This window comes from Lotus japonicus, chromosome 1, assembly GCF_012489685.1.
Source record: "Lotus japonicus ecotype B-129 chromosome 1, LjGifu_v1.2".
In the NCBI taxonomy this organism is placed as follows: domain Eukaryota; kingdom Viridiplantae; phylum Streptophyta; class Magnoliopsida; order Fabales; family Fabaceae; genus Lotus; species Lotus japonicus.
Genome location: NC_080041.1, coordinates 33,237,773 through 33,249,368, shown reverse-complemented (window position 1 = coordinate 33,249,368; position 11,596 = coordinate 33,237,773). Strand labels below are relative to the sequence as shown.

Sequence of the window (11,596 nt, the reverse complement as noted above, 5' to 3'; positions counted from 1 at the left end):
CTTAAAGCTTTAAAATTATAATTTATTTTTGAAACTTTATAATATACTCTATATATTATTGAGAAAGGATCACTTTCTTCTTCAAAAATATCATTGTTTGCTAATAGATCTAATTGTATGGCATTTTTGGTCCAACTATTCTGAAGATTCATAGCATAGTTTGGATAGCAGTTAAAGAAAACAGGACCATCATGAAGGTTTGATTCTAAGACTGCAATTAACGAATCTTGTGGCTTTAATAGCCTCATATCTCTTAACATTACTATTATAGGAGAATTGATTCCTAAACGAAAGTTAGGTTTTGCAGCTACTTGTATTAAACCTACATGGATGAAGTTAAAACCATCTTTAATGTGTTGATCTAGAACATCTTCATTTAATAATTTTATAGTACTTGTGTGATCAGAACTATGTTGACAACATTCTATTGTAAAAATAGAATCATCTGCTCTATTGAATAAAGTGTGTTGTTTATATATTTCTTTCTTTTTAACTATAGGGATTGACCAATTTTGAAGTGCTCTTTCTATTGAAGCTATTTCTAACTCTTGTTGGGCTACCCTAGAGAGTTCTTGATCTTGGTTACTAGAACCAGAGTTGGATGTTGATGGAATCATGATCTGTTTGTTCTTTCCTAAACTCATTTCACTTAGGGTTTTGATTAATCTAGCCATGTTATTTGCTTAAGTAACTTAAGAAGGATAACGCTTCTTCCCAATCTAGCTAAACCAACGGTCTCACAACCTCTCAGGCTTTACTGCCGGGACCACTAGACTCCAGGGATACCTCACACTAAGTCTTAAGGACTTGAAGATAATAACAAGGTGATTAATGAAAACAGTAAGAAGAATAAAGTTGCAGAAAAAAACAAAAGATTGAATCCAACAAAAACTAACTACTGATTCCAGAACCCTTCCCTCACGGGAATAGGCTCTGATACCAGAGAGTGCGGAAGCTAAAAAACATGATGGAAAAGTACTTACAGAAAAGTTTTTATTCAAAGAACTGCAGGGATTACACACATAGAGAGAGAGAGGTAGGTAAGAGAGAGAGAGAGGTAGGTCAAAAAACCCGATCCCTCTTACTCTTACTAAGCTACCTATTTATACAAGTTTTGACCATGGTTACTTTTCGAAAGTAACTCTGGTTTACATAAAAGTAACTACAGAAACTTTAATAACGAAAGTGGATAGTAACTTTAATAATGAAAGTGGATTCTTTGTCGGCCAATATTAGAAAGCAGATTCTTTCTTGATCATGATGAGAAGGGCTGATAATGACCTTTTGTCCTTAAGTGTATGGATGATAGTTGATGCCTAAACAGTCATCTTCATTTTCTTGAAGGTAGTTCTGGCTGTTGACTGATGAAGTATCTGAGCCAGACTTCTGACTCATCATATCTATCTTCTTTTGAAATTCTTGGGGAGAGCTTGCTGCGGCTAATTCGGCTATGAGCCTTGATCTTTCTTGAAGAAATGAACTTTCTTGATTGAGACGAGAAACAGGGGTAGTTGACAGCTGTTTCTTGCTTTGTTGAGTAAGCTGATAAGTCTTTATCCAAGCTTCAAGTTTTGTCTGTTGAATTAGAGAGATATTGAATTTTGCCCACCATTTTATTTTAAAAATGCGATAGAGCTGATAGAGTTCTGTATCCTCATAAATTTCTACAGTTCTCCAATCCCAGGTTAAAATCCAAGATATGGCTTGCGAAGCTGTGAACATGAGGAGTTTGTCTTCCATAATGAAATTTGACTTTTGAGCAAAGTACTTGAATAATGGTTTTACTTCTTCGGGAAAGATAGACTCATCGAGTCCTACCTTGCAAAACCAAACTTTAAACCATTGAGGGAACTTTAAAGAGATTCCCTTTTTGAACCAAATGAACCAGGAGTGTTGATAAGGATAAAGATACAAGGCGTAATACCAGGCATCTGTATAATCAAAGTAGTTATAACTAGGAGGGTCGAACTGTCTAGAAAACTGCTTAAAATAATGAAGAGGAGCATTCCAATCCTGGGGTGTAAGGACTTTAAGGATTTTGATTTTGGAGAACGCTATTTCTCCTTGTTTATCTTGGTTATGTGTGACTTCTATGGAGTCAGAGTCTACTAGAATGAATTCATAAAATAATCTGGTCTTCTTGGGGTGTCCAGGGACATAATGAAAGTTGGTAGGGAATAATTGAGTGGCTATTTCTCTAGGACTTAAAGAGAAATGTTCTCTTTCTATAATGAGAGATGGCTCACCTTCTGGTTTTTCCAGATATTCGGTTGGCTCGGGTTTGGCAGGGGATTTTGAAGGGCTTTGAGCTAATACTGTATATTTATTGGTTAATGGGACTAATGAGGTTTTCTGGTGAGGTGTTTTGACAATTTGAGCTGTTGTGAGTTTTTGAGAAGGCTTTGAAGGGGTGGTTGGTATTAAAGATTCAGCAACCTTGATAGGGGTTACTACTATTGCTTTTGATCCTGATGGTGATGATGATGCTGACGAACCCAGTGGGGGTCCATATTGATCCTTTGATTTGGGTTTTGTATCACTCATGTTTTCCCTGTAAAAATTCTCTGGTTAGAAAATCTGGAAGGGAGTTACTATCTCCTTTAATATGAGTTATTTCAAAATCAAAGCAAGAAAGTAAAGATTGCCATCTGGCAAAAATGTGTTTTGAAACTAGGTTTTGAACATCCTTTTGTAAAACTGAAGGTGCTGCTTTGCAATCAGTTTTTATCAAAATTTTTTTATTAAAAACATCATCTTGAAATTTTTGAACACATAGAACTATTGAAAGAACTTCTTTTTTGACTGTGGAATATTTCTGTTGAGCTGGGTGCCAAATACCTGAATGGTACCTAACTATTTGTTCTTTTGAAGACTGAGGTTTTACCTGCTTAAGTATCCCACCATATCCTAATTCTGATGCATCGGTTTCTATAATTAATGAAGCATCCGGATCTGGTATTCCTAAACAAGGTAGGCTTTGAACTAATCTTTTGACTTCTCTAACACTATGGCTCATTTCTTCAGACCATGGCGGAGAGTTTTTTCTAAGTCTTTTGAACAAAGGGGCACAAATTATCCTTATGTTGGGGATAAAATCTGCTACATAATTAACACAACCTAGAAATCTTTGTAATTGAGTTTTCTCTTTTAATTCATTTGGAAAGTTTTTGGCGAATTCTAACGATCTTTGTATTGGGGTAATTTGTCCCTGATGAATTTCATATCCTAAAAATCTGGTTTTGGTTTCAAAGATTTTCATCTTTTTTGCTGAAACTACTAATCCATTTTTCTTAATGATTTCTATAAATTTTTCTAAATGTTGAACATGCTGATCTATGCCTTTTGAGAATACTAAGACATCATCTAGATATACAATGGTAAAGTCCATGTATGGATAGAATATATCATTCATGATGTTTTGATATTCACTAGGTGCATTTTTCAAACCTTGTGGCATTACATTCCATTCATAATGACCAAAAGGGACAACGAAGGCGGTTTTATATCGATCCTCCTCCTTGACCGAAATTTGATAATATCCTGACTTCATATCAAATTTTGAGAATATTGTTGCCTTATGTAATCTTTTAATGAGATCTGTTTTATTAGGCAATGGATATCTTATCCATTTTAATACTTTGTTTAAGGGTTTGTAGTTAATGACTAATCTAGGGGCTCCTCTTTCTAACTCAGAAGCATTCATGACATAAAACCCTGTGCAACTCCAAGGAGATTTGGAGTGGCGAATCAGGCCCTTGTTGAGATATTCTCCTATTTCTTCTCTACAATATTTTAAATATTGTTCATTCATTTGAATGGGCCGGGCTTTGGTAGGGATGTCTTTCTCATTAAACCCGTCTATGTATGGTAATGTTATGGTATGTATTTTTCTATGATGAAAGGCCATGGGATTTAGATCACATAGATCCTTTTCTATCCGATCTTGAAAATCCTTAATAATCTTTTGAATATTGGATCTCTTGAGTTGTTCTTCTAATTTATAATATTTTATTTCTTTTTGTAAAGAATTGATATGATTCTTTTTTCTAGAGATTATATTTATTTTGGAGGTGGAGATTTCCTTTAATAAATTTAATTCTTTTACCTGAGGAGGTTTTATAAATGGAAAAGTAATAGTCTTTCCTAAGACTGTTGTGACTATTCCTTTTTCATCTATTTTATCAATAGGGTATAGAAGACAAATGAATGGAGTTCCTAAAATGATTTTTTCTGTCATGTTTTTGACTAGGACAAATGAAGATCTAAAACAAACTTGGCTTTTGCAAATCTTTGCATTTGATAGTTTGTATTGAATATTCATTTTGGATCCATTTGCACTATTGACTCCTTCTTTGGTTTTCTCATAAAATTGAGTGGGGACTAAGCCTTCCTGAATACAATTGATATCTGCGCCACTATCAATGAGGGCTATTATATTGATTCGAAAATCATTATTAATGACTAAAGTTATTTCAGAGTGCCATTTGTGGGTTATAACCAAGTTGAGGAGATTAAGATAACTTTCACTGGGTTCTTCTTCTTCTTCATTATGTATTTTCTTTAATCCTGAGGTACTGGCTAGGGTTTCTTGAGATTCTATAATTTTTATCCCAGCTATTTCCATTAATCTGAACTCTAAGCTAAGATCATTTTGCTTTAATTGGTTAACTTCTTCCTTTAATATTTTCACTTCTTCTTGAAGATCTGATAAGGTTATGGTTGGTTTAGGACGAAATCTATTAAAAATTTCATTCATGCTATTTATTGGAGGACTAATTTCCTTTTTCAAGGTTTCTTCCTTCTTGACCAAAAGATTTAGTTGTTGTAGAAATTCGTCCCTTAAGGGAGATTCCTCCATTTTGTCTATTATAGAGATTAAACTCATAGTTTGATCTTGGGTTAGCATATTGACGTTTTGTCCTAAGCATCCTGCACAATCACAGAATCCTGAACTATCTTTAACACATTCTCTTTCTTCTTCTGAAGAGGAATGAGAATCAGATGAGTATTCGACCAGATTTACATCTTGGTCTTCATCTCCTTCATATTCATTTTCTGAAGGGTAGTGAGGATCTTCACTATTAATGAGAACACTGATTAGACTATCTTTGAGTTTTTGGTCTAAATCTAATTCATTAATTTTTTGTTGAGTTTTGCATTTGTTTGCATAATGTCCTGGCTTTCCACATTTCCAGCAGACATTTTTCTTTTTATTAGGATTTACGGCCTTTTTGTTTATAGGTTTTTGAGTAGTAGGACTTTGTTCATAAGGTTTCTTTTGAAATGGTTTTCTCTTTTTATATCCCTGAGAAGGCTTTGTTTTGGATCTATTAATCCTTCTAGCTTTTGAACTAGGAGCTTGTAAAGGTTCTACTCCATATTGTTCACAAAAGCTACCTACTTCTTTTCTTGAGATTTGCATATCTTTTTGCATTTTGTTTTGAAGTTTGAAGTCAGTACAAACTTGTATTCCTGTGTGTACTACAGTGTTATGCAATTGTCCAAATGATAGTGAACCAAAATTTACTGGATTTCCTTGATTAAAAAGTGATAAATTATCTAATACCTTTGATTGCATTAATCTAGGTAATCCTGCAATAAAGCGTTCTTTCCAGAAGGCGCTGTTGCCATCTTCTCTTAAGGTTACCTTCGAGAAGAAGGTGTCCTTATACCATCTGTAATCGGACATGGTGGGACAATAGAGATTAGCGAGCTGGCTTGAAGCTCTTTCTCTAAATATGCTAGGATCTCCTATGAAATGAAGTATAATAGTATATATTAATGTTGCTACAGCATCTTCTTCTCCATTTTCTTTTTTCTTTTCTAGTATAGTTGACTTATCTTCAGGGGTCATGATGTTGTCCCACCAGCCTCGTAACTGACCAGTGAAGCCATGAGTAATCATTAATGCTGCATTTCTATCGGTGTTATTATGGACTTTATAGGCTGTGGCAGCCATAATCATTTGATGCGTAATGTCTAATATATTTTGTTCACTAAAGCCATCGATATTCCATTCATCAAGGCTAGTTCCACTAAAGGTATTTTGAATAAATTCTTTTCTTTCTTCAAACCTCATATCAGAATAGGAAGGTCTTGGATAGTAGGCTCTTGTGTTGTTATCTGGCCCAAACTTTCTAATTTTATTGATATTTAAATCTTTATCCAAATGATTTATTGAAAGCTTGTTTAATTTTTCTTTTAATTTTTCTACACTTCCCGAGAGATTAAAGGAATTAAATTCTTCTTTAGTGTATTGAGGAATTTTGAAAATAGGAGTTTGCAAAGGGTTTCCTAAGGTAAATGATGAAGAAGCTTCTTTGGTTGTAATAGAGGGTTTTTGAACCTCTATTCTTTCTAGCTGCTTTGACATGACTGTTAGCATAGTATTTGCAAAATTTAATTGTTGATGAACTTTGTTAGCTTCTGCCTTATAAGGAGATGCTTCGATTTCATGACCATCTTTTATGACTATTTTCACTCCAGTTTGTGGAGGGTATTCTGAAGTAATAGTGTTATTATCAGGAGTTTTCCAAGTGGTATTTATTTTTGTGATTGGATTGACGTTTTTCCAGAAAGGATAATTAAGATTATTTTTAATACAATGGTTTTCGAACCAATCAAAAAAATAGATGTTTGTTTCAGAAACTTCCATTTCTTCATAATAAAAGGCCCTAAGAGTTTCAGTTTCTTGTTTACTGTAATTCTTGAAGTACCATAATCTTTTATCTTTATTGTATTCAGCCATAAAATCTTTTTTAATGAAATCTTTGTCTATATTAAAACTAGGTTTTACCCTACTTAGCATGTTGATTTGCGAAGGGGTTGGAGAATAATTACTAGATTCTTCATCTTGATATATAGGTGTTGCTATACTAGGACTAGACGTTGTATCTAATCCTTTAAGTTTTGATGATACAGAAGATCTTGGGAGATCTACTCTGTATAACTGTTGAGGAGATCTAATACTAAATGAGTTTGATCTATTCATTCTTAAAGTGAGATTTGCTCCTTCTTGAAACAATTCTCTTACTTGAGTAGTATGAATTTTTGGTTGAGGCAGGGAATTCTTGAATACCCATTCCTCAGGGACTTTACTCATAACTTCTTCATGAGTAAGTTTCTTTGGAACTTGTACTGAAGATCTTTTAAGGTTTGCTTCTAGCATAATGGTTTCTTGTTTGGGTGAAGATCTTAAAGCTTTAAAATTATAATTTATTTTTGAAACTTTATAATATACTCTATATATTATTGAGAAAGGATCACTTTCTTCTTCAAAAATATCATTGTTTGCTAATAGATCTAATTGTATGGCATTTTTGGTCCAACTATTCTGAAGATTCATAGCATAGTTTGGATAGCAGTTAAAGAAAACAGGACCATCATGAAGGTTTGATTCTAAGACTGCAATTAACGAATCTTGTGGCTTTAATAGCCTCATATCTCTTAACATTACTATTATAGGAGAATTGATTCCTAAACGAAAGTTAGGTTTTGCAGCTACTTGTATTAAACCTACATGGATGAAGTTAAAACCATCTTTAATGTGTTGATCTAGAACATCTTCATTTAATAATTTTATAGTACTTGTGTGATCAGAACTATGTTGACAACATTCTATTGTAAAAATAGAATCATCTGCTCTATTGAATAAAGTGTGTTGTTTATATATTTCTTTCTTTTTAACTATAGGGATTGACCAATTTTGAAGTGCTCTTTCTATTGAAGCTATTTCTAACTCTTGTTGGGCTACCCTAGAGAGTTCTTGATCTTGGTTACTAGAACCAGAGTTGGATGTTGATGGAATCATGATCTGTTTGTTCTTTCCTAAACTCATTTCACTTAGGGTTTTGATTAATCTAGCCATGTTATTTGCTTAAGTAACTTAAGAAGGATAACGCTTCTTCCCAATCTAGCTAAACCAACGGTCTCACAACCTCTCAGGCTTTACTGCCGGGACCACTAGACTCCAGGGATACCTCACACTAAGTCTTAAGGACTTGAAGATAATAACAAGGTGATTAATGAAAACAGTAAGAAGAAATAAAGTTGCAGAAAAAAACAAAAGATTGAATCCAACAAAAACTAACTACTGATTCCAGAACCCTTCCCTCACGGGAATAGGCTCTGATACCAGAGAGTGCGGAAGCTAAAAAACATGATGGAAAAGTACTTACAGAAAAGCTTTTATTCAAAGAACTGCAGGGATTACACACATAGAGAGAGAGAGGTAGGTAAGAGAGAGAGAGAGGTAGGTCAAAAAACTAACTACTTGATATGCTCCATATATATATATATGGAGCATATCAGGTGAGAGGAGTTGTTTATTGTGAGAGATGAGATTATTTAATAATAGCCCTTTGATCAATATCAACGGTTAAAATTTAATTTGAGTTCAAACACTTATATGTTCCTCTTCTGTATGCTAATTTTTCAACCCACTGAGTTAACTTATCCCCTCATCCCAATTCCTCAGATCTGCTTACATGTCACCCCAAAAGCTTCTCCACTGTGTGCGCCGCCGATGGCGAGATCGAGGCGGGGGCTATCGTCGATGACGGAGAGCGGGATGCCGAGGGATCGCGCCTCTCCTCGGTGCGCTTGGAGGTGGGGACGCTGATGATGTTGGTGACTTGGTTTGGGGGTGGTGGTGCGTAGGATAGCATTGTGGTGTGCGGAGGAGAGAGATGGTGGATTGGTGGTGATGAGAGGGATAAGGACGCCATTGACATTCAAGTTCAGTAAACACGAACAAAATTGATTCAATTAAGATCTCCTATGTATGAATTCTGATGATTATGATATGAACCTATTCCTATCTATCTTGTTTGTTTGGTTGGTGCAGAAACTGAGCAATTCATGAAGTTTGATGCACCAATTCATGACCAGAAGTTGCTGGGAGGCTGCTGCGGTGGAGAATCAGAAGCAGTGGTGGAGAAGGATTGAAGCGCAGTGTAGAGAGTGCGGGAGAGAGAAGAGGAGAACAGGGAAGGGCCCGTGAACTTTTTTATAAAATAACAAATCTGGACCGTTGATTTCAATCCAATGCATACTATTTAATGCTCTCATCTCTCATAATAGACATCTCCTCTCACCTGATACGCTCCCTATATATATATATATATATATATATATATATATATATATATATATATATATATATATGTATTGTAACTACCTAAATCTGCTTCCGAACCATCTGAAAATGGTTTGGAAGAGACTAATTTTTTATCGGGAAAGAGCAAGACCATTTTTCTTAATAGTGGAAATGAAAATCCTGATATGCTTGAAATGTTGATCAATGGATTGGGAGAAGACCAGAACATCATCAATGTAGACAATTGTAAATTTTGGTTTTTAATGACATTAAAATAGTTAGTAAAAGTCAACTGTGACTTTTACACTATTAAGATGTATGCTGACAAAGTTTTTTTTTAATGATTACAGTTATTTTTTATATAACAAATAAAAGTTGAATGGAATATCTTACATTCAAATTGATATCAATTATGTCATGAAAAATTGATATCAAATAGTTTTAAAGGATTGATTTGGAAATAACTCGAATTTTTTGTATTTTGTGTTTTCGTATATACATCTAAAAGATTAAAATAATTTTGTTATATTCATTCAAAGCATAACAAATAAGAAAAAAAGGAATTAGAATGAAACTAGGATTATAAAAAAAAACTTACATAGGTGATATACGTATTTAAAAAAGAAAAGCGAGAGAGAGAAAATATTAAAAGGTCTGATGTGTGCCGACAAAGTACTCTCATTCCATCCGTGCCTTGCGTCGAATCAATTTTTATGTTACTTTAATTTTTATGATTTATGATGCATAGAAAGCAGGCTCTAAAAACAATAGCATGAAATAGAGAATATCATATTTGTCAAACCAAGTAATTATTTAAAGGGAATAAGGGGCTTACTCGGTTGAAGTCAACTCCAGTATATGAGCTTTTCTCTGGATCGCAGCAAACAAAGAATGCCGCAAGCTTTACTCTGTGTCATAACAAACAAAGAACGCAGCAACCCAAATTATAAGTGCTATTAAGCTTTTGGATTGATGAGAAAATACACAAAAAAATTCTGTGCAACCAGTAAAAAGAAAAGGCACGTGATATACAGGGAATTAGAGAGACAATAAGTTGTTAAAAAAGACAAATGTGACTATTTGTGAGAGAGTCAATTATTTGGGTGTCTTGCCCTTCAATGCATGGTAGATTTAAAAGTCAGCCATGTGATTGCAAGCATCAACATAGGAAAAAAGATTGACAGATAATTTAATGATTTTCAAACTTCTTCTCATCAAGTTCCCAACCTCTGCAGAATTCTTAGACAGATAATTGAATGTATCACTTGTTACAGTAAATACTAATTCCAATCCTACAACTTGCAACTAAACAAAATCAAGTAAATAGTAAAGACTATTGATTACATATAGGTATCTTATATAAGTTTAGTCATACTACTAAACTGTTGTAAAATCTTGTCAAACATGAATTTTTAAAGTAAAAAAAAGACTTGCTTTGCTTATAAAGAAGAGAATAAAACAAAAATACTAAAAAAAGTACATACTTTGTTAAGTTCACAACACCAGTTATTGTGATAATATCAGTAGCCAATAGCCAATTTGGATGGTATATACCTGCAAAAATATGGAAAAGAATTGATTTGCTTATGAAGAAGATAAAATAATAGAAGAACAAAGTATACTATGTGCAGACACAACACTTAAGCAAAGATGCAATAAAGCTACTAACACCCAAAGCAAAAAACAAAGCATAATAAATACCCCTTGATTACAATCCGTGCTATAACCAAAACCCAAAAAAAAAAATACCATGTGACAACCCATACCATATCAGCTAGCATCCAATCTCCAGCCAAGTCCAAGAACCACAGCATGTATACTTAGACAAAAATCCCAACATGAGCCAAAACAATATTAAGAGTCTTAAGAACCGCAAGCATCCCCCAAAAGCAAAAATCCCATTGTCCAACATTCCATAGCTAAATCATATAAGCAAATAAAACTGATATATATATATATATATATATATATATATATATATATATATATATATATATAGCAGATTATGAAACCTAAGATAACGCATACCCATTCACAGTTCCAATATTCATAAAGTAATTGAGTGTCACTGGAATCAGATATTACCTAAGTTCTTGACCTTCGCACAAGTCAACGGCTGCGGAATCTAGCAAGGCGCGCGAGAGAAGGGTTTTCAATGGCTGGAGGTTGTGACAACCCAAAACGGATGATTATGAAACCCGTAAGCTTTCCCCTTAAAAAGCCCCAATTTTTTCCCCAAGGCGCTGGATTTTCGAAATTGAAATTGAGAGTCAATTTGAAATCCATTATATCTGAAATGGGAGAACGTGAGGAATAACAGATTCGGAAGTGCAGAAATTTCAGGGATTTGAGAGGAGTGAATCAGAAAGAGAGCGGTTTCAATTGGAAGTGGAGAATGTGAAGACTGTAATGCATACTTGCAGAGTTCAGCGTGTGAGAAACACGAGTGTACAATTGAAGAGAGAGAGTGAATATTTTTTAGAAATGATGACGTGGAAT

At 34.1% G+C, this 11,596-nt stretch overlaps 1 protein-coding gene across 3 annotated transcripts; it reads right to left on the bottom strand.

Annotated features, from left to right (window-relative positions):
* Nucleotides 1-979: 979 nt before the first annotated feature.
* Nucleotides 980-11,596, bottom strand: LOC130734457 (uncharacterized). Of its 3 annotated transcripts, XM_057586894.1 has the most exons (4): nucleotides 11,183-11,588; nucleotides 10,582-10,651; nucleotides 9,933-10,005; nucleotides 980-2,551 (listed from the first exon to the last, which is right to left on the bottom strand). In XM_057586894.1, the coding sequence occupies exon 4, from the start codon at nucleotides 2,542-2,544 to the stop codon at nucleotides 1,291-1,293; it is 1,254 nt and encodes a 417-aa protein (XP_057442877.1). In that variant the 5' UTR covers nucleotides 2,545-2,551; nucleotides 9,933-10,005; nucleotides 10,582-10,651; nucleotides 11,183-11,588; the 3' UTR covers nucleotides 980-1,290. The 3 variants fall into 3 exon arrangements, with proteins under 3 accessions (XP_057442877.1, XP_057442875.1, XP_057442876.1); XM_057586892.1 differs by having other exon boundaries at nucleotides 980-10,005; nucleotides 11,183-11,596; XM_057586893.1 differs by lacking the exon at nucleotides 11,183-11,588 and adding an exon at nucleotides 10,864-11,039 and having other exon boundaries at nucleotides 980-10,005.

What these genes read in the sequence shown, in the direction of transcription:
- LOC130734457 (XM_057586892.1), bottom strand. Translation starts at nt 7,867, where the DNA reads ATGGCTAGATTAATCAAAACCCTAAGTGAAATGAGTTTAGGAAAGAAC.